The sequence below is a fragment of the Nanorana parkeri genome, unplaced genomic scaffold (assembly GCF_000935625.1).
Source record: "Nanorana parkeri isolate BGI_ZX_2015 unplaced genomic scaffold, ASM93562v1 scaffold509, whole genome shotgun sequence".
Lineage (NCBI taxonomy): Eukaryota > Metazoa > Chordata > Amphibia > Anura > Dicroglossidae > Nanorana > Nanorana parkeri.
Window position 1 is genome coordinate 925,009 of NW_017306777.1, and position 20,841 is coordinate 945,849.

The 20,841-nt window shown below is 39.4% G+C and overlaps 1 protein-coding gene across 1 annotated transcript in view; it reads left to right on the top strand.

Moving 5' to 3' along the window:
• The window catches only part of LOC108790882 (septin-4-like), a 47,187-nt gene that overhangs the window by 16,567 nt on the left and 9,779 nt on the right, over positions 1–20,841 (top strand). The window contains exons 2-7 of the mRNA XM_018561240.1: positions 2,820–3,611; positions 8,560–8,653; positions 11,242–11,328; positions 12,984–13,107; positions 15,920–16,054; positions 18,323–18,440. Coding sequence (XP_018416742.1) covers positions 2,820–3,611; positions 8,560–8,653; positions 11,242–11,328; positions 12,984–13,107; positions 15,920–16,054; positions 18,323–18,440 — 1,350 coding nt within the window. The remainder of the gene's footprint in view (positions 1–2,819; positions 3,612–8,559; positions 8,654–11,241; positions 11,329–12,983; positions 13,108–15,919; positions 16,055–18,322; positions 18,441–20,841) is intronic.

Below are 20,841 nucleotides of genomic sequence, written 5' to 3' on the forward strand. Positions count from 1 at the left end.
CAACACAGCGCACAAACGATTTTTAACCTAAGTCGCTTATTTACAGTTTTGCGTTCCCTCATTTTTTTACCTTTTTGCAAAAAGGCACAATTTCAAATTTGAATATATTTGTTATTTGTTAACTCAATACAGTTTTATCTTTTAGATTTAGTCAGAAAATCATTTTTTTGTGCACTGATACTGATTTTAGTATGGCTTTATCCATTCCATTGTGTATTTTTATCGGTTTAATATTAATGTGAGAAACATTTGTGCAATTATCGCAGGGCCTACAAATTTAGTATCACCATCTTGGGATTCTACCGGGCCTGTGCTTTCAGAAAATATATGGTTTGGGGGGTCTATTACAAACGCTAGCAACGCAGCAGGTGAAAATCAAATCAATGGGAAAAATTGAAGAAATGGGGTGGCCAGCTGAGGTGCAAAATGTTCCGGAGGGCTTGGCAGCGAAAGGGTTACATTCAACGTCTCAGTCACAAATTCCCTCGAATGCGTTAAAGACCCTGTCTGACATGGCATGTGTAGCAGGGCAGACTAGTACCTGCAGTGTATGTAAGGCCACCACCTCCCACCAGTGGTCCAGCCTGAGCACTCAAAAGTTATTGAATGTTATTGCTTAACCACCTCCGGGAGCCAGGAAGGGGGTCTAAACACCTGGTCTTGAAGTGGTTAAATGCATCTGTCAACCTGGTGTTTGTTTTTTACAGATTGGGTTCACATGTGTGGCTTAAACAGACAAAACTGCAGCATGTCACCGCACAATTCTGCGCAATAGAGGATTACTCCAAATCTCCCTTTATGCCATAGCTGCCATTACATTTATTTAATCTGATAGCACTGGATACATAGCTAGCATAGGCTGGCTGGCCTCACTCAAGTTGTCTTTTGGTTGTGCCACTTGTTCCTGACACAGGCAAAGCTGCCCTTTGTATGCTGCCATGTAAATTATGCAGTGGCAGAATGCATGTTGCTGACACTGTCTGTGAGAATTGTATTGTTCTCTATCACCACATACAGTTGAAAGGCATCCCCCAAGCATTTCATTAAAATGATTGGTGTTTTTCCAATATATGAACATTTCACGTAGGCTGATGAAGAACTTAAATATTATAAGCTGTAAAGTCAGGGACTGATAAAAGTGCTTCACAATTGTCCGTACTACATAAATTAAGAAAATTAAATATAATCTGCCTTGGAACATGACCATTTGAATCTGATTTGTGGATGTGGAACAATACTAACAGTTTTCATGGCTTGCACTTTGATACATGAAACCCATTTTTGTTTAATAAAGCATTTTTGCTACATTAAAGGAAGTAGTGAAGCTCGCTGACATATTACTGTGTGGACTGTAACTGCATTGTTATTGTGACTGAATATATTGATTTCTTTCTTTGTTCGTGTATTTGGTGTGAGTTCTGCTGACATAATCAATGTTTTTTTCATTAACGTTCACAAAACATTGCTATACAATGTTCCCTAAATAACCTATGATAGTTGGTGCCTTCCAGTATTGGTGTTAAAGTGACACTAATCTCAGAAATTAAATCTTAAAAATGCATTCAAGTACCTTAACTATTAACACAAATGTATCTTATTTGTGTATCACTCGGCTGTAGATCCCCAAATCATCTCTGAATTGGTGCTGACACTGTCCTTCCTTCTGGAGGGTGGATACCGTTGTTTCCTATGGTCCCTGTGTGTGTTCTAACGTAGTCCTTCCTCCAAGCTCACTCCCGTGATGGACTACAATCTCATGTTTAGTTTACAAATTTGTATTTTAATTGAAATAATATTCTCTCACAGTCACCTTAAGCTACTTTAACTGACTTTATTGATTCAACCAATGATCATGCAGTCATAGGATGAAAGGGCAAGGTACAAGCATCAAGTAAACATGGATGCTCTTGCCTATGGAGAGTGAGAGTGTTAAACCAACTCTAGCGGTCCTTGATCTCTCTTTTAGTGGAATACCCCTCCTCCCCCAAAAAGACATTCAATGATCCATCGCTTATGTCTCTAGGCATCTATAGTTTTATACCATTTGTCAGAGTTAGTTTTTTTGTCATTTGTCATTGTTAAAGTTAGTGCTGATGTTTATGTAATATTGATCAGTGTCATAGTGGATACCGGGATTATAATCATTTCCTATATATTTTGTGGCAAAATAAAAAAATAAAATTTAATGTATTAGGTGACATGTTGGTTTCACCCAGTAGTATAAAATTAGATTACATCTAGCCTCTTCATTCTGAATTATTTATTTGTGCAGAACAGTTCAAAATTGTGTAAAACTCACAGAAACCCCCAAAAAAATTACAATGCTTCAATTAGCCCCCTAATTACCTTTTCTATTATCCTGACACTCCCTTTACTTTAAAAATGTATATATAATCTGCTATGACCCCTTTAAGGAATAACATCTTTACTATAAAATATATGAATGTGACTACAGTATACTTTTTTATGTAGTCATAAAGCCTCATGGTCTACTCTTTTCAAAATTATATATATATGTACTGTATGTGCTAGGATATTTAAAGATGTTATAGAAATAATTTGAGGGTTGTAAATTCTGTCCTTAGGCTCAGCCAGTAATTAGTAAAAGTGCAGATTAGAATGTCTGATTGATCCTTACCTACTGTCAATATCTAATGTCCCATCCAACTAATTGTATTAGTTTTCCATTTGAGGTCTAAATTAAGTTAAAAGCCAGTGCAGATGCAGACATTTTCCTCACAATTTTCAAGAAAACACAGAACCATGAAACTTTTCACGTTAATTAAATCTTTTTTTCCCCTCTTTTTTTCTTTTTCCAGATCCGCAACTTTCTGCTCAATGACTCAGAAGATGAGGAGCTAAAGGAAATAATTCGTACGTTTCCTGGAGAAAGCAGCAACAGAGCTCAAGAGCCAAACGAAAAACTTTTCATAGAGCAGCAAGGCCTGCAGATAAGGGCCCAAGCAGAGCAACAAGAACAGGAGGAACAGTTCCAAAAGGAGGAGGGCTACTACAGGAAAGAGCAGCAGGAGCAGGATAGACTTCGCGGAGAACAACAGGAGGAAGAGACTCTACATAAAGAAGAAGAGGGACTCCGTCGAGAGTATCAGGAAGAAAAGCTGCGCAGAGAGCAGTGCGAAGAGGATGAAAAGCTCCGCAGGGAGCAGCAACGTGAAGAGGAGGAACGGCTTCACAGGCAACATCAAGAAGAGACTCTGCGAAGGGAGCAACAGGAAGAAGAGAGGCAACGCAAGGAGCGTCAGCTGGAGGTCAGGCTTAGCAAGGAGCAGCAAGAGGAGAAATTCCACAAAGAACATCTGGACAACAAACTTTGGTGGGAGCAGGAAACTGAAAAACAGTGGGATCAGCAGAAATATCACCGAGATCTACACGACGAGAGAGTCTTTTATAATGATACCATGCAGGCCCATGTAGACCCTGAGCTCCTTTCTGTTAGGCAAATTAAAGAGGACATTGATGAGGGGAAGGACATAAGCCAGACCCTTCCTGTCTTGCCTCCAGTTTGGGGCTGTCCACCACTGGTACCACCTCCAAGTCCTTCTAGACCTAAAAGCCCATGGGGAAAACTTGACCCTTATGACTCTAGTGAGGTAAAATGCTTTATAACTAATCTGTTTTTAAGGTAAATACATCACTTCCAGTGAAATCACTGGAAAAATCCAACCCAATCCAATTTCTGGGCTTTCCATCCAGTAAGGTACACCCTTTAAAATAATAGTTCTGTGCCCACAACATATAGAGTTCATAGACTATAGAATGAGGACAGGAGCTCTAACTGCCACAGTATCATACTGTGGAAAGATAAGGTATTAACATGTTTGTGTTGTCAAAGCAAGCATGTTTTGATCAGTGCAGACACTCCAGTGCCCGCCTACACAAGATCACGCGGCCACAGAAATTCAACCAGCTGACACATTCGTCAGCCAGCAGATGTCTTCTTAGGCTAGATTAGATTTCCTAAAGATATGTAATAGTTGGTCAGGCCAGGTACCAATGATCTAAGGAACACAAATAAGACAAATTGCCTTGTCCTTGTGAAATACATGAAAATTGTGAAATTACTAAAACTTTATAAAAGGACAGGTACTCATGAGAAGATAAAGACAAATTGTGCTTATCTATTATGGCTGAGCCACACTGGATATCAGTAAGTTCACAGCTTTGTCTCACAGTGGCACCAGTCTGCAGTGTGCTAAGATTGCCATCTTTCTTTCTCAACCCACACCACAGGCTGGTACCAGCATCCTGGGAGACAAAGCTCTGCATTTACTGATATGCAATGTGGTTAAGCCATGTATAGATAAGCATATTTATATTTTGATCTTGTGAGTACCTGTCTTTTTATAATGCTTTAGTAAATAAATACATTTCACAAGAACAACAAGGCCATATGTCCTATTTGTGTTTATATGTGTTATAGACTTGGATATGAGCAGCCTATCCTCAACAAGACTCTGCTTTTTTGTGGCTGTGTGTGTGTGTGCATGTGTGTGTGTGTGAAAACTTGGTTGTCGATTGGTTGTGCCGGAAGTATTGGATTTGGAAACCAATGATTCAGTGTTGTCAGACCTTTTTCAGAATCCAGTATGTTAAATGACAGCATGTGTTACAAATAAGAAAGTAGTAAAAGCTTGCAGAACTTAGATGATCAGAAGTTTTTCCTGGTTTAGACCTGGTTGGCTTTGATCTGTTAAAATGAAAGAGTGATTACACATTTGGAACCTCATGGCAAGTTCTATGGATAGTTTTAACATAAAAGATGGTTTCTTTAAAGCTTTAATTTGATTATGTTATATGGTACTTTTAGATACAAATAGACTCACCATTTTCTGTAATTTTCCCTTACTCCTTTTTCTAGACAAAAATACATATGTTCTGGAAACTAAAATTGGCCACATATCAGTTGTTACCTTTGATTTTATTTGTCAGCAAACATTACCAGTACGGATTTGTTCACACAGGCTATGGATGATGCAGAATGGACCTCCACTTGGCTGTGCTGCAATAGCTTTCCCAGCAGAGAAAAAAAGGAGAGCTTGTCATTGAAAGCCATTAAGCTTAATGGCTTGGTGTGGCCTGAACGTTGCAGGCAATATTTGGGTCAGAGTGGAGCAATGTGGTGCTGATGAATGCAGAAGTGAGATATTGGGCACATTACACTCTGTCATGCTCAACTGTTGGAGGGTGCTTGGGAGGTAATAAAACCTGTCAAGTGCCCATTCTTTTGGCACACATATGCAAACATTTTAACTGAATTTATTTCTTATGAAGCCCACTAAATAGTTACCGGTATTGGTTAAATCTGTTAATCTAATGGATCAAATGTAAAAAAAAAAACTTAACTGTTTTGAGGTCAGTTGAACGGGTCTACACACTCAGTCAACTAGTGGATACAGATAAAAGTGAAATAAAACATGGGAACATTTTTGATTCAGCAAGTTATTCCTGAGAAACGTTCTTACAGGTTGAATAACTACATGTGAAATGTCTGGTTCCCTTCCTGTTCAAGGGAATGCATCTCTACATTAGTATATTATTTGCAAGCATAACTTTGCATTCAGTGAAGCAGAAAATGTCCAGCTTCTAGCATTACATAGTATACTTTTCTGTAAAAACTCCTCTTTTAATTAGCAATAGCTTCCAATGTATGCCAGTCATCTGGTGTCTTCCTTAAACCATACCCATCATTTAATTTACTCCTCCTTGTAGTGTGTCAGATAGTTATAGAGGGAATTTAATGCAGATAATACTTTTCTATATTTTAGGGCAGGACTGTATTATATATTTTTTCTTCAATTTTACTTTTTAATATTTTTTTCGCCTGTAGTTGCTGTTTTTATATAATCTCGAGTATCCGTGTTTGCTAAGTATGCATAATCCATGCTGCCCTTTGCCACCTCCATTCAGATTCGCGCTGTCTAACTTTTGGAATCTGACAGGTTTTATCTGCTTAGTGGTTGTGGGCAATGGGCATCACTGACTGTTGCTCTTAAGCACATATTTATAAAGAAGCTGGTGGAGATAAATGTCAGTTTTACATGACACATTCTGATTCCGTATGGAATAGATATCGGTTGTAGAACATTAAAGATCGTATTATAATAACTGTCTAGTTGACAAAGCCAGTTAGATATAAAAAAGCAAGTTGCCCTTATAGAAAATACTAGCTGCTGTTGCATATTTATAAAGATGTGCTATGCATGGGTGATGTATTAAACCCTATTTATAAAGCACAAGTAACATCTGTTCTCCAGTGGATGTTATAACTAGACCTATTCATAATGAAGATCACATTTATTGCACATTCCCCTGATGTCATTTTTTGCATGGGGTATCATTGTACTATACAATGAAAATGCAATGATTTGCTATGGAGACAAGGTTGCGAACCTGCGTTAGTTTATCTGTAGTAGTTTGCCAACCTATCTATAGTGAAAAGTTTTAGGGTCTTGTTTGGATTTATTACCCTCTGTTCAGTGTTTTTTAGTATAAATAAACATAAAATGTACATTTAAAAAAAAAAAGCTTTTAAAAAGTAATTTTATTGTTCATAGTTTCACTTGCAATGTACCCGGTGACATCTATATATGTCCCTTGGGAGTACTTGTCTTACTCTGTATTTAATGAGATTCCAAATTAGACCTCCAAGTGCAACACCTGTGTAAAAAAATTCAGCACCATGGAAAGTACCAGCAGCATATTCACAAGCGCTGCTAAAAAGTAGCTACTGTCCTTAATACATATGGTGGCATTTGCCAGGGAAACATGTCAGCCAATATGTTGTGAATACAACCAAATCCAAACTGGGAAAATGGTATTCATCTTTGCTTTAAAGCTATGGCTGTCCATACAAATAAAGATAGGGTCATCACATTTGAGCAAACATCATTGTTTTGATGGGAAATACATTAATGTATGCATGTGGAGAGCGACAGAGAGCGGTGAGGGATAGGTGGAGTTCTGTTGTCCAGCAGGTAGGGTTGGCAACATTACCCAACATTTCGTAGAAGCAAAGACATTGGGGGTCTATTCACGAAGCACCATAAGGATCTAGCCGTAGCTTCGGCCGATCCTTCATCTAGCTTCGGCCCCAGGACCCCTTCGGTTCAGTAGAACCGAAGGGCTGCTGTACGGGCTATTCCTATTGGCTATTTCAATTTGCAATAGCCAATAGCAAACTGGCTAATGCACCCGCCCTCTGCTGCAGTTCTCCATCAGGTCCCCACTAGTGATTGACATCAGCAGTGGGGTACAATAGCTAGTTTGCTATTGGCTATTGCAAATTGAAATAGCCAATAGGAATCTAGCAATGCATTCCTATGGCCAAATCTTTTTTTTCTTCTTTTTTTTTTACGTCAGCAGAAGGCTAGCTCTGCACAATCGTTTTCTATTTTTCTACTTTTTTTACTATTTTTCTGTTTTGCTCGGTCCCACAGAGAGACCGAGCAGAACAGCCGAGCCGAATGCCGCTCAGCGGCATTCGGCTATTCACTCACTGCTGTTCGGCATCTATAAGAATAGACCAAACAGCAGCGAGTAGCCTGTCGAAGGTTCGGCTTAGCCGATCCAGATGTTGCTAAGTCGAACTCCTTCTGCACTTCGGGCATGTTCGGCCGACCTGAAGCCACACAAAGCCACCTGATGTACGGCTGATTTCAGCCGATATACGGCTGAAATCAGCCATATAAACCTGAAGTGAATAGCCGAACATTGTTCAGCTCACTTCACTTCAGGTCGATCTTTCACTCGGCTGCCTAAGCCTACAGCTTAGTGAATAGACCCCATTTGTGTTGTCAGCCCAAACATGGCACACTGGATTTCTGGTAGATCAGGTATTTTTTGTAATTGAAACATTTTAAAGGGTTAAACATGAGAACATGTATTTTTTTTATTACTGAGAACAAAAACATTTTTGTTTGTCCTGACACACAGTTAAGTGCCTCTAACCTTTTTTTGTTATCATCCACTTTGCCTTGAGAGGGCTTATTACTCTTGTTACATTAAAATCAAGGAGGTAATAGCAATGAAGCACCATAGCCCAAATTAGCCAATCAGAGATCAGTTTCTAGATTTGTATTTAAATGAAGCCTCCAGTCTAATGGCTTAGTGTAATACTACAAAGGATTATGGCTTCCACAATGGTATCAAATAAAACTTATAGAAACAAAAAAAAAGTAATTCCATTATTCTCTGTTTTCTTTTACAGTCTTTATCCTAGTTTCCTGAATAGATATGTTATATACGGAGATACAGAGCCTGACCATAGTGACCTCTACAGATTACAATGCAATTGATTTTATTCAGGAAGCCAGTGAAAAGAGCACAGTGAAGACAGTGATTTCTTATAGCATATTAACCCCCTTAATATGTCCGGAATATACCATTTTACTGCTGTCTAATTTCTGGCAAATGCTGTGCAGTAGTAGATCATGGAGTTCTTGAAAGATATCACATGCTGCCTGCCATTGATTGAAATATTAGAATGCACTTCAACACTATATACGGTATACACATTTCATATTTTTTCACCTCTTATAGGAGGACAGAGAATATGTTGGATTTGCGACTCTTCCCAACCAGGTGCACAGGAAGTATGTGAAGAAAGGCTTTGAATTCACCCTCATGGTTGCAGGTAAGCAAGAAAAACACCCTGTCACCTCTAGAAGGTACTAGGTTATGTTGGGCATGTTTTTTTTTTGTAAGAGGCCTAATGAAAAATGTCTCAAGTTTGCAATATAACTTGAATTCCATCTATTTTGCTTGATATTATTACAGATTTGCAGCTGTACATGATATTACAAAATTCTAAGGAAGTAAAGTTTAAGATGTAATATTAAATATTTAGAAAATTATTATAGTGTTTAGCAGTCTCTTAGAATGTGGAAAAAGAATGTTATATATGTCAGGGCCATACCTACAGTTTGCATCACTATTGTCTGTTTGGGGAGAGGTTGGGTATCAAGTGCTTTACTGCAGGCCATTTGTCTCTGTGTCATCCTTAAGGCTGTTCAGCTTCAGTATTAGATCCTCTGGCACTCTAGGTTTTCCTCCCATGTCTATCATGCACCATTCCCTTTCTTCCCTGAGGTTTGAAAACCATATGAAGGTGGAAGGAGGCATGGCCTGATTGTTTGGATTTCTTTTTCTGGCCATGAATTTCTATTTCTTTTTCTGACCATGAACTTCCAGATCTGTTTTTAAAGCTTGCACTGGTTTTCCCCATCAGTGACCCCTGGCTATATTCCTGACTTTGCTCGTGTCTCACATTTGGCACCATACATGCTGCTTTTGATCCCTGCTAGTTTACTGACTACACTCTGACAGCCCTCTGGCTTAGTATTGCTGCCCTTTTTAGTTTCTGGATAGTCGATCCAATGGTGAGCAAAGGGCTATGCCCATGCTGCTAGACTCTATAATCTGCTGTATAGATTCCTGAGGCCATAGATATGTACCACTGCTGTGGTTGATTTTTATTTCGTGTTTACAATAATATAAACATGTTGCACATTCCCACAATACTGCAGACAAAGCCAGGCTTTCTGCCTTGTCTTCTCATTGGCACTGCTTTGGGCAGCGTTGCCCAGGGTTGTGAATCAGCCTTTTAGGTTAATAAATTCATTTTCATTTATATTAAATACTGTAGAGCCTTCTTAAAACACAAGGTATTTAATTGCAGCCTAATATTAAAGAGCTTTTTATTCCAAACTGGGTATTTAAATTAGTACATGCAGTACGTATTCTTTGTTGGTTACGTGTTTAGATGAAGCACTGAAATCTTGAGGAATACTGAATTAAGTTTTACTTGCTTAGAAGAACATTATATATATGTTATATACACATTTATATATACAGCATTATACAGCATACAGAACTTCCTGTATATAAATCATAGAAAAACATACAGAAGCATAGAGGCCAACACTGCACCACAGCGCCATCTACAGCTCAAAAGACAATATTACATCTCTGAACATCAGCAATACAATCAGTATGCTGTTGCATTTCCAACATTCATACAGTGGGTAGAGAAAACATATAAAGTTACATATATGTTATGTTATTGGGCAAGCAGATGTTTGATAGCTAGACAGGAGGGGTCACATGTCTTAAGGTACATGACATGATAATTGGCCAACCCAAGCCATTTTTAGCCACATAAGGCAACATGTAAGGTCTCGTTTGGATGGGCAGCTTAAGGGCGGTAAAATCAGGTGGTTTTTCTGTAGTTTTACTGCTCCTCACCCACCTGCTGCAATGCTTACATTGCAGCTGGACAGTCCTGTATACATTGCCACAGTGAATGGGACTGCACTACCAAGTGCTTGCCACGCAGTTGCAGTGCGGTAGTACAATGAAAAATCCTCCTTGGGATCAAAAAAAAACAACATTCCGGAGGTGACACTATTGCTTCCTGAACACTGGGCAGTCTTTTATCATTTTTTAGAGGGTAGTAGAGCCTGCTGCACCTCTAAATGAGGTCTAAAGTTGCGCCATACACGGATCAAATATCAGCTATTTGCTGGTGAATTGGCGAAAATGTAATCTGTGGGTGACCCTGCAGGCACCACAAAAGTTGATTTTTCAAGAAGAAAATTGACAGCTGAACCGCGACTGCAGCCAATGGATATTCCGGCAGCTGCAGATGCTGGTTGTCAGAGTGCAATAGTTGGCAGGGTAGATTACACCATCCATGCAGGCCAAATAAAGCTATTACAGTGTATGGCCAGCTTTAGTCTTAGCAGTCTTGGAATAACTTTAGTGGAACAGTCTATTGTCTGGGTTGTTGTAGTTATTTCAAATGTATCCTTCTTGCCATCAGAATAAGCCCTCTTCTGTAAACTCTCCCCCACAAGCATGGTTGGGTGCTATGAGCAAGCATGTTTATGGGACTATCATTTGGAAAAACAAAAAGATTTCTCAGTGGTCAATCACTTAATGTCCCCAGTCAGATTATACCAGTTTAGTTTTAGTAATTCCATTAGAAAATATCTTTTAAAACTTTGGGGGATCCCAAAGTCACGGAGGTGTTAATCTTTTTCACAAAAGGATTGTGGAGATTACATGGTTACATAGTCATATAATTACTATATTGTTTTATACTTATAGGTGGACTACAGTGATTGTGCAGTTAGCAGACCCCAGACCTGAACTATAAGCCATTTAGATGAATGCGTGATGACCAGTGAATTGCTAAGCTTCTAATCATCTTCTCTTTGTCAGGTGAATCTGGCCTTGGAAAGTCAACTCTCATAAACAGTCTGTTCCTGACAGATCTCTATCGGGGCCGCCAGCTACCAAGTCCAGAAGGTATTAACCCCTTAGTGACACAGTTTCAGAAAAATCTTTTGCTCCAGGGGATTGGAGCAGTTTTACCATTTTTGCTATGTATTTGTTTAACCATAATTTCCACCTTCCTCATTCATTGCACCTACACATATTATATACCGTTTTTTAAAGGATAAAATGGGCTTTAATTTGATGTGACAGATGTATATATAATTGGTTTTTTTTTAATACAAAAAATGCAAAAAGAAATGTAAAAACATTTAATAATGTGTACATACTGTAATTATTGTAGCTAACAAAGTCATTCTTAATAAATTATTTTATTTGTCCCGATTTATGGGGTATATCATATGTCTGGGATTTCAGTTTATTTTGGGAGTTATAGGTCACAAAATACAAGGAGTGAAATACAATTTTAATGTGGAACAATTTTAGAATGTGGTATGTTTCTCTCTTAACTTTAATAGCCTCCTTAGTGCTATATTTTCGTATAATATTTTTATTAAATATATTTTTTTTCCTTTTTTTTATTTTGTAAAATTCTAAAAACTTTTAAAAAACTAAACTTTTTTTAAAACTAGGGGGGCACTATATGGTTATTTTTTAAAATTATTATTTATGTTTTTTCACTTTGCTGGCAGTTGTAAAATACACTCAACATTTCTATGACACCTGTGAAGAGATTGGAATAAGCATATGCACTGGGACATGTATAGACCATCGTTTTTTCACTCCCGGCACCCTTTAAAAGTATGCAAAATCTCGAGGCACCCCAATCCAGAATGTCATAGATTTTAAGGGGGACCACACAAAAAAGTGTTTCCCCTTCACATCGGAGTGCCCCTTCAAATTAAAAATCCCCCCTTCACATCGGAGCCACGCTTGCATCAGTAGCCCCCTTCACATTGGAAGCCTCTGTTTCATATCAGAGCTCCCCCTTTACATCAGGAGCCCCCTTGGCCCCAATCTTCATCCCTCTCTTCACATCACAGTCCAACTACCACAAAAGTTTGAGGCACCCCTGAGGAGGCCAGGAGGCACACCAGTGTGCCACAGCACCCTGGCTGAGAAAGGCTGGTATAGACAGCAACAGAAGCATCACAACAGAATTGCATAGGTTGAAAAAAAGTTCACAAAATGTTTGTGAATTGAGGTCTGAGAGTTATGAGGTAAATATGGTATGATGCCAAAGAAAAAAACACCAGAACAAGAGAAAATCCTACCTATACTACCTATCATGTATATATTCAACTCTGGTTTCCCTTGTATGTGGGACATCCCATTTTTGTTCAGTGCGGCCTCACCGGAGCCATTGTGCTATATTACGTCCCGACCGACCTTCTGAATAGTTGAATCCAGCGCCTCACCTGTACTTGTTCCACAGACTGTAAGAGAGACAACCTGTATGGGGAAATCTTACAAAGAGGGTCATGGACAGCAAAACAATTTTGACAAGTGTTTAGTTTTTTTCAAGTAGGCTACTTCGGTGGCCTACATTTCACACTTCCTAATAATCGAAAAACATTATCAAAGAAAAGGGACATTATTGAGTCATCTGGCAAAGCTATTTTTTTTCTTCAATATGCCCTTAGGCTAATAGACTAACCTAAAGCTTCATCCTCTTTATGCCCCTAGGCTAATAGATTAACCCAAAGCTTCATCCTCTTTATTCACAGAGCGGGTAACACAGACGGTGGAGATCGTGAAGCAGACAGTGGACATTGAGGAGAAGGGTGTTCGATTACGGCTGACAGTTGTGGACACGCCCGGTTTTGGAGATGCTATAAATAATGAGGAATGGTGTGTTAATCAGTATACATGGGATATGTTCTATGTGCAGAAAATGCATGAAATGTAACAGTACAAGACCAGTATAACAATTTATGACACTTAGGATTGCCAGCATAGACAAAAGGTTTTTTTTTTTAAAAAGGCTATACTAACTGAAATGCAGAGCTAAACTCTTTCTGAAAATACCAGTTGCTGGGCTGCCATTGAAATACTAACCTACAGGGCTGTAGCTACCATGGGGCGAGTGAGGCACTCGCCTCAGGCGCAGCTAAGAGGGGGCGCAGCCAAGGCCGGCCTGGCTACGCCCTGTCGCGCCTGTTGCCAAGGCGAGCACAGTGCGCCATTGTCAACAGGGGCGCCAGGCAGCCAACACAGCCGTGGCTTGGCAGGGAGAAGAGGAGCGGCACCGGCTCCCGCTTTTCCTCGGATCCCTGCTGCTCTCCCCCACCTGTATGGGCAGAGGATTCTGTGTCCTCAATCTCTTTTTCTATTTCAAAAGGGAAATGTCAGGGGTCTGTTTAGAACCCTAATATTCCCCAAATCCCCCCAACACTGAAAAAAAATAAAGAATGAAAAATAAATGTAAAAAACCCCAAAAAAGACCCCCCCCCCACACACACACACACAAACAAACAAGCACATTACTAGACATGTGGAAAAACTAAAAATTTATATCGGATGAAATGAACGGAAACTAAAAATGTTTTCGTTAGTTTCGTCAAACAAAACAAACTTTATGCTATTTTGGACTTGGCCACCAGCGCATTCTGCGCATGCGCTACGCCATCCTGGACATCCTGGCACATGACATCACATACCACACACGTCTGTTGGGGGGGCACAATTTTCTGTTCTTGCCTCGGGCGCAAAAGGAGCTAGCTGCGGCTCTGCTAACCTAGAACAAGTTTGAAGATCGGGTAAGTCAGATTGAACTTGGAACTCACGATCTGTATACTTTTTTTCAGGGTCAGTGACTGAGTAAGTAGTGAAGCATTTGATCGCCAGGGAATAGTAGTTTCAAATAAGTGGTTGGTAATGGCATTCTTCAACTTTTTCATATTGATAACAAAGTTAGCATAGGTAGAACGATGAACAATGATTTCTTATTGACCTCTATAAGTATTGGTGCTTTTGTATATTAATCTTTTGATTAAGTAAAAGGCAAAATATTAAGTGGATGCAGCTTTTACTATTTATTATGTACTTATCATTGTTTTCTGTGGATAAGCATAAGGTCGAGGCTATTTCCAGATTGAATTTTTATGTCATATTAAATGCTTGATGAACTGACAGCAGCATCACTGACCACATAAGATGTCAAATCACTACTCAATCCCGATGGTGTTACACTTCTGGTATAGAAAACATGTGTGCCCGGGGGCAAAACTGCACTGGCTGCACCAGTGGAAAGAAAAAAACACCAGACACCAGTACTGTTACATGAGAGGAAGGGGAGTGGGCCACATGCTCCTGTACTGGGTATTTTCTTCACTTTTTGGCAGTTGAAGAAAGAGGTGGGAGAGGGAAGAAAAGGTGAGTATGTGCTGCTGAGGAAAAAGCATGGGTTTGCTTTAAAGTTAAGGATAAAATACACAGCTAAATTGAATGTATTGGTTAATTATGAAAGAAATTTGTCTCAAAACAATTTCTCTTAGAAAAATAATTGTGACATCTGTAACACAAAGTAAGAAAAAGGTGTTTTCTCTGGTGGTTCATTGGAGGGGTGGTATGATAAAAAATGAGTGCCTGGTCTTCTAGTCCTTAGCTGCCTCCTGTGGATATTGGGGGGAAGTGAATTAATATATGGTATGCCTTCCTGCACTGCCTTCCAATGCATCCTTCGAGACAGTGGAGTCTGGCACTAGGGAGGTAGAAAAGCCTAGAGTTTTGCTCACATTTCTGTTTCAATCAGTAGTGTGCTCCTTCTATGGAGTGGTATGGTGCTTCTGATGGGTGATATACTCCTTCTATGGAGTGATATGCTCCTCCTGTGGAGTTGAGAAGCTCCTCCTGTGGAGTGATATGCTCCTTCTATGGAGTGAGATGCTCCTTCTGTGGAGTGAGGTGTTCCTTCTCTGAAGTGAGATGCTCCTTCTGTGGAGTGGTATGCTCATTCTATGCAGTGTGTTTTGCCCCATCAATGGAGTAATATTATGACTCCAACTGTTGAAATATTGATTTTTTTTCCCCTTCCTGAGAACTCTTTACCTGGCCTGTATGAAGCAGATACATTCACTGCAGACAATTTTTATCAGATAGCTGAACTTGCCAAATACTTTTCGTCCAGGATATTCTGTATTATGTAAGTATTATGTAAAGGATAACACCTTTCTCCTCATATGCACATGTGACCTGAAAATGGCTGAATCTTACACCCAGGAAGAAGGACAAATCACACAAAGGGGAGGAAATGTAGAAAAGGAGGTTCAATAAACTTAAAGGGTTATTAAACCCTCAGCGGTTTTTGCATATGCCTACTGCTAGCAAGCAGTATATATATATGAAAAAACATTTAAAAAAAAAAACTTTTCAAAAGGGTAAACAGTTACCTGTGTCTCCGCTGCACGCTCCCGTCTGAACATCTGAAGTTTCTCGGGTGGCCGCAAAGGATCTTTGGACGGGCATAATGTGCAGTTCAGATATTTGGCCGGGAGACGAGGAGAGACACAAGGTAAGTAAATGCAGCAGCACAATAATAACAATGCAACTGCATTAATATACAACTGCTGGAGGCAGCACAAGTCATATGCTCTTTCATCAGTTCCTGCTTTAAAACTGTAATGGGTATTGAACAGGCGCTAACTGTTTTTATGTCTTCTAGCTGGAAACCAGTTGCTGATTATATTGACCAACAATTTGAGCAATACTTTAGAGATGAGAGTGGACTAAACCGCAAAAATCTCCAGGATACACGTGTACATTGCTGTCTGTATTTTCTTTCTCCGCTTGGACATGGGTATATCTAAATTACTGTTTGCAATTATAAAAGATTTTAAAAGTATAGCATATAGGCAGATGTTTGCTTTTAGAAATGCACCAGTTATGGACAAGCAATTTATGCTTTTTTTTAATAAATATACCAGTTATGGATATGCAATTGATGCACTATTTTCAAATATACCAGTTATAGATATGCAATTGATGCAGTCTTTATAAATATACCAGTTATGGACATGCAATTGATGCAGTCTTTATAAATATACCACTTATGGATATGCAATTGATGAACTCTTTATAAATATACCAGTTATGGACATGCAATTGATGCAGTCTTTATAAATATACCACTTATGGATATGCAATTGATGAACTCTTTATAAATATACCAGTTATGGACATGCAATTGATGCAGTCTTTATAAATATACCACTTATGGATATGCAATTGATGCAGCCATTATAGATGTACTAGTTATGGACATGCAACTCATGCAGCCAATTTGCGGACTTAACCGATACTCTGATTATTACATTTAGGCAGATATTTCTGGGGGGGCAAAGATTTTAGGGCCAATTATATTTTAGCATTCCGTATTTTATCAGCATGATAGTATTCATTTTGGGAGCTTGCAGGCTGAGGTTATGGTAGTTTAGAGGTAAGGTTATGCTTATGTTTAGGGGTTAATGTATCGTGAACTAGCACTTTGCCTATGCAGGGCAAAGTAACAGGTTCAATAAACTCCCCACCCCCTCCTCTGCAACACATAATTACCTTGTCTCAAGTAAGAGGTTGAGAAGTGAGTTACATGCCCCCCTCATATCCAAAAGTACCAGGTATGTCTTTTATGTCAGCGTATGAACAGATTCGCAGGGAAGGAAAGGGCAGAGTCCACTGCTAGTGAGTGAATGATAAAAGGCAGAATTTTGTCCTGGGAGGAAAGCACCTTTTGATATCTCCAGCATCAGCTGTGCATTCAGTCTGCATTCATGTAAGAGCTTCAAAGGAAGTCAGTGCTGGGAGCCTTCTCAGTGGCAAAGGCTGTGATCGCAGGTCTGAACAGGGAGCATGTAGCTATGTAAAGCCCATGCTCTCTGTTCAGACCAGTATGCAGTTAGACCAGTATGCAGTTAGACAAGTATGAAGTCAGTAAAACAAGACATGCAGTCCTGTTTTACTGACTGCAGCATCCACTTTGATATCTAGCTTGTAAATTATCTTCACTCATGGCCACCAGTTCAACATTTTTGGTACTGCCTGGACAGCCAGTCCCATGATTAAATTGAAGCTGGTGCTTTGCCCTACCTAGACAAAGCACAGTTCACCTTTAGGGCATTTTTTGGTTAATGGTTATGTTCTGGGGGGCAGGTTAAGATTATATATTGGCACTTGACCATTATTTGACTAATTTGCGCCCAAGTAATTGTCCCCACAAATGTCAATCTAAAATCACCGCAGCCAAACACCACCAAATACTTACAACTCTGGACTCTCCAATCCTCTAGTAACATCAGTGTCGAATTGTACAACACCATTCTATAAAAAAGAAGGAGGAACAGCACAATGTACCTTAAACACAGTGTCGCATACTATATGTAAACCTGGTATATTTGTGGTGTATTATTACTTATAGCAATTGTTCTGTTGATCTAACTGCTTCTGGAAACATGATGAGGTTTATTTAGTGTAGTGTCTGTAAATATAAGGAAGTGTTTGCTAATATGAACCATGGATGAGCAAAAAGGAGATAAGAGCAAGCCTCAGGATTCAGTAATACATTTGTGAAACATTGAATCTAACATAGTGAATGCAGAAATGCAACCGATTAAGCCATTTTTTTGACTGGGACTAAGGCCCAGTAGGGCTGAAACATGTAAGGGGTGTTTTTTTAATAAACTTTGCAGTATGAAATAAAGATACATTTGGGGAGATTCCTTGTGTGCTGCCATCCCGTATTAAACACATTTTTTTAGTTTTGGGTAGAGTGGAGAAGGGTTACGTTTTGTAATGCTGTCCGTGTTCCCATTGGGAAGATTTACCCCTTTATTTGTATCGGTGACCATTGTCACGGAGGAAGAAGGAGGAAGAAAGTAAGTGGAAAACCAAAATTTTATAGATGCCCCCAAAAACAAGAAGCAAGGAGAAATCTTTCAATGGAGACTGTTTTAGGGACAACTGTCTAAGAGCGTAATTTCTGTGAGTGTATGTACTAATTTCCCTTGTAATTAATCTGTATGTACTCTCATTTCAGACATTCTTAATGAGGAGTAATATTATATTTTTGCAGTTTGCGACCTCTAGATGTTGAGTTCCTTCAAGCACTACAGGACCGAGTAAACATTGTGCCAATTCTGGGGAAGGCAGACACTTTGACACCTAAAGAGCTTATCCAGCAAAAACAAAAGGTGAGAGAGCACATAAATAACTCTCTATATATATATATATGTATGTATATGTATATATATATGTGTGTGTGTGTATATATATTGTATATATACACACACACACAATACAGACAAGGATTATGAACATTTGACATGGAGGCAAACACAACCAATAGGAATCTTTATAGTGGGCATGGATTTCTGTGGGCTAAAGAAAGTGTGTAAAATTCGAAGTGTGTCGTGGTGCCGCATTGGTTGGTTGGTATGGAAAACGTGGGTGTTCCTAAGGGGCCTAGTTTATTGACACATCTTCCAGCATCAGCCTACTTTGCAGCATTTGGCAGTCGGTCACATGACATCTCACATCTCAGAGCTGCAAAGGAAGATGGTTTTGGAAGCTGGTAGCTACAGTATATAGTTCCCAGCATATGACTTTGTTTGCAGGTCCCTCTCTGATCAATGTCTAAATGGTAAAGTATGTCCACTTAGAACCACTTGCCAAACATATTGTATTAGTACTGTCCTGTGGGGCATTTGCCCCCATGTCAGTCCGGTCTGTCTTAAGAAATGCTGTATTTTGTCTAGAATAATACCAAATGTGAAAAAATGTCTGATGCAGTGCAGTACTTGGTGAGCAGTGCTTGGTGCTCCCACTGTTTTTCGCCACCTCATTTGCACTGCAGTGAGATTATCAGATGATGATGTAATGTATTTGAAGGAAGACACACTTGTGCAGAATTTGTTAGATTATTATGTATTTGCAGTGCCATCATCTGGTAAGCATGTAACGCATGCAGTCCATGTAGCAGACATTATAACCATTATTTAAGGTGCAGAAGCACATAGCAAACAATCAAAAAGAAGTTTTTTTAATAGCCCAACTGCAATAAAAAACTATTTTTCTGCTTGGTTGGTGTTAGGTAAGCCAATTGTATTTGGGTAGATATTTTCCCTTGCGGTTTGAGCATTGTTAAAGTTGCTCAGAGAGTTAGCACTAAGAAACAAGCACTGAAAAGTATGTGACCTATGAATGGTCTTGATGGTCTTACCATTGTCAAATACCTTCTAGCAGTTTGTAGTCAAATAAGAAAGATTCCATAAAAGGAGCCCCCATTCCAAGTAAATGTCAGAGTAGTTACAGTTGGCATCAAAGGTTGAGGAAAGGCACCCTTCTCTTGTTGGAGTTGGTTAGAAGTGTTCCCATCTATGGCTAGTCTAATGGAATATCATTGCTCTTTTGCAATGTGGCATTAAATGAAACTCTAGGGCCAAAAAAAAAAAAAAAGATTTTTACATTGCTTAAAAATAAAACAGCCCTTACCAAATGGACCCTTTCTTACCTCTTGTGTTCTGTTTCCTGCATTGATTATAACACATCACTAATGCTCAGTGGGGTCTGACTGCGTGGCATTTAATTCTCATTATCTCAGATAAAGCCACAGGATTACCATTCCCTGCATGTGTTTAACAAGAAATCAGTTAATGGAATTACTATCACTTATTTATAAAGAGCATTTTATGCAGTGCTGTACATCAAGGTTACAAGAAGCACTAAATATGAGAATTAAAAAAAAGCTCAATTTTTTCTGATGAATGGGAGACCAAAATGAGGAGGAAGGAGGAGAAGGAAGAATCATACAGCATTATGCAAAGTACACAGAGTACACACACTACGCTCTACATTTAAAAAAAAAAAAATGTAAAATGTAGACATAGTATAGAGTTTTTAAAGAGCTGTCCTGTTGGTGGTAAAGAGGAGATAATGCTCTCCTTTTATAAATTGGCCCTTTTGTGTATAGTGCACTACAGACTGAGTTTCAGCAATGGGAAACTAGAAGACCCTAGCACATTGCATTTTGCAAACACTGCCTCACCCTGTAAGAAGGAATCTTTGACAGACTGCTGTTAGGCTGTCCTACAGCTTAAAGTGCAAAATAGAAATAAAGCTTATTAAGTATGTCTCTGCAATGTATGCACATATTCTCCCCATTGTATGTTTTTTTTTTTTGAAAGAGCTCTGCAAGCACAGATTGCCTTTGCTGTTTGGAGATCCCAACCAGCATTCTCACCTTATGATTTATTACCCAGCATAACCATGGGGTCTATTCACTAAGCTGCCGTAGGCAGCCGAGTGAAAGACTGACCTGAAGTGAAGTGAGCCGAACGCTGTTCGGCTATTCACTTCAGGCTGGTACGGCTGATTTCAGCCGTATATTGGCTGAAATCAGCCATACATCGGGTGGCTTCACTTGGCTTCAGGTCGGCCGAACATGCTCTGCATGTTCGGCTGACCCGAAGTAGCTGGTAACCAGAGACGCTGATCTCTCTGCAAGCTGGTAACCAGGGACGCTGATCTCTCTGCAAGTGGCCGGAGCCAGCCGTAAGATCACGGCTGGGCCCGCCCCGCTCGCCGAAGGAGGAC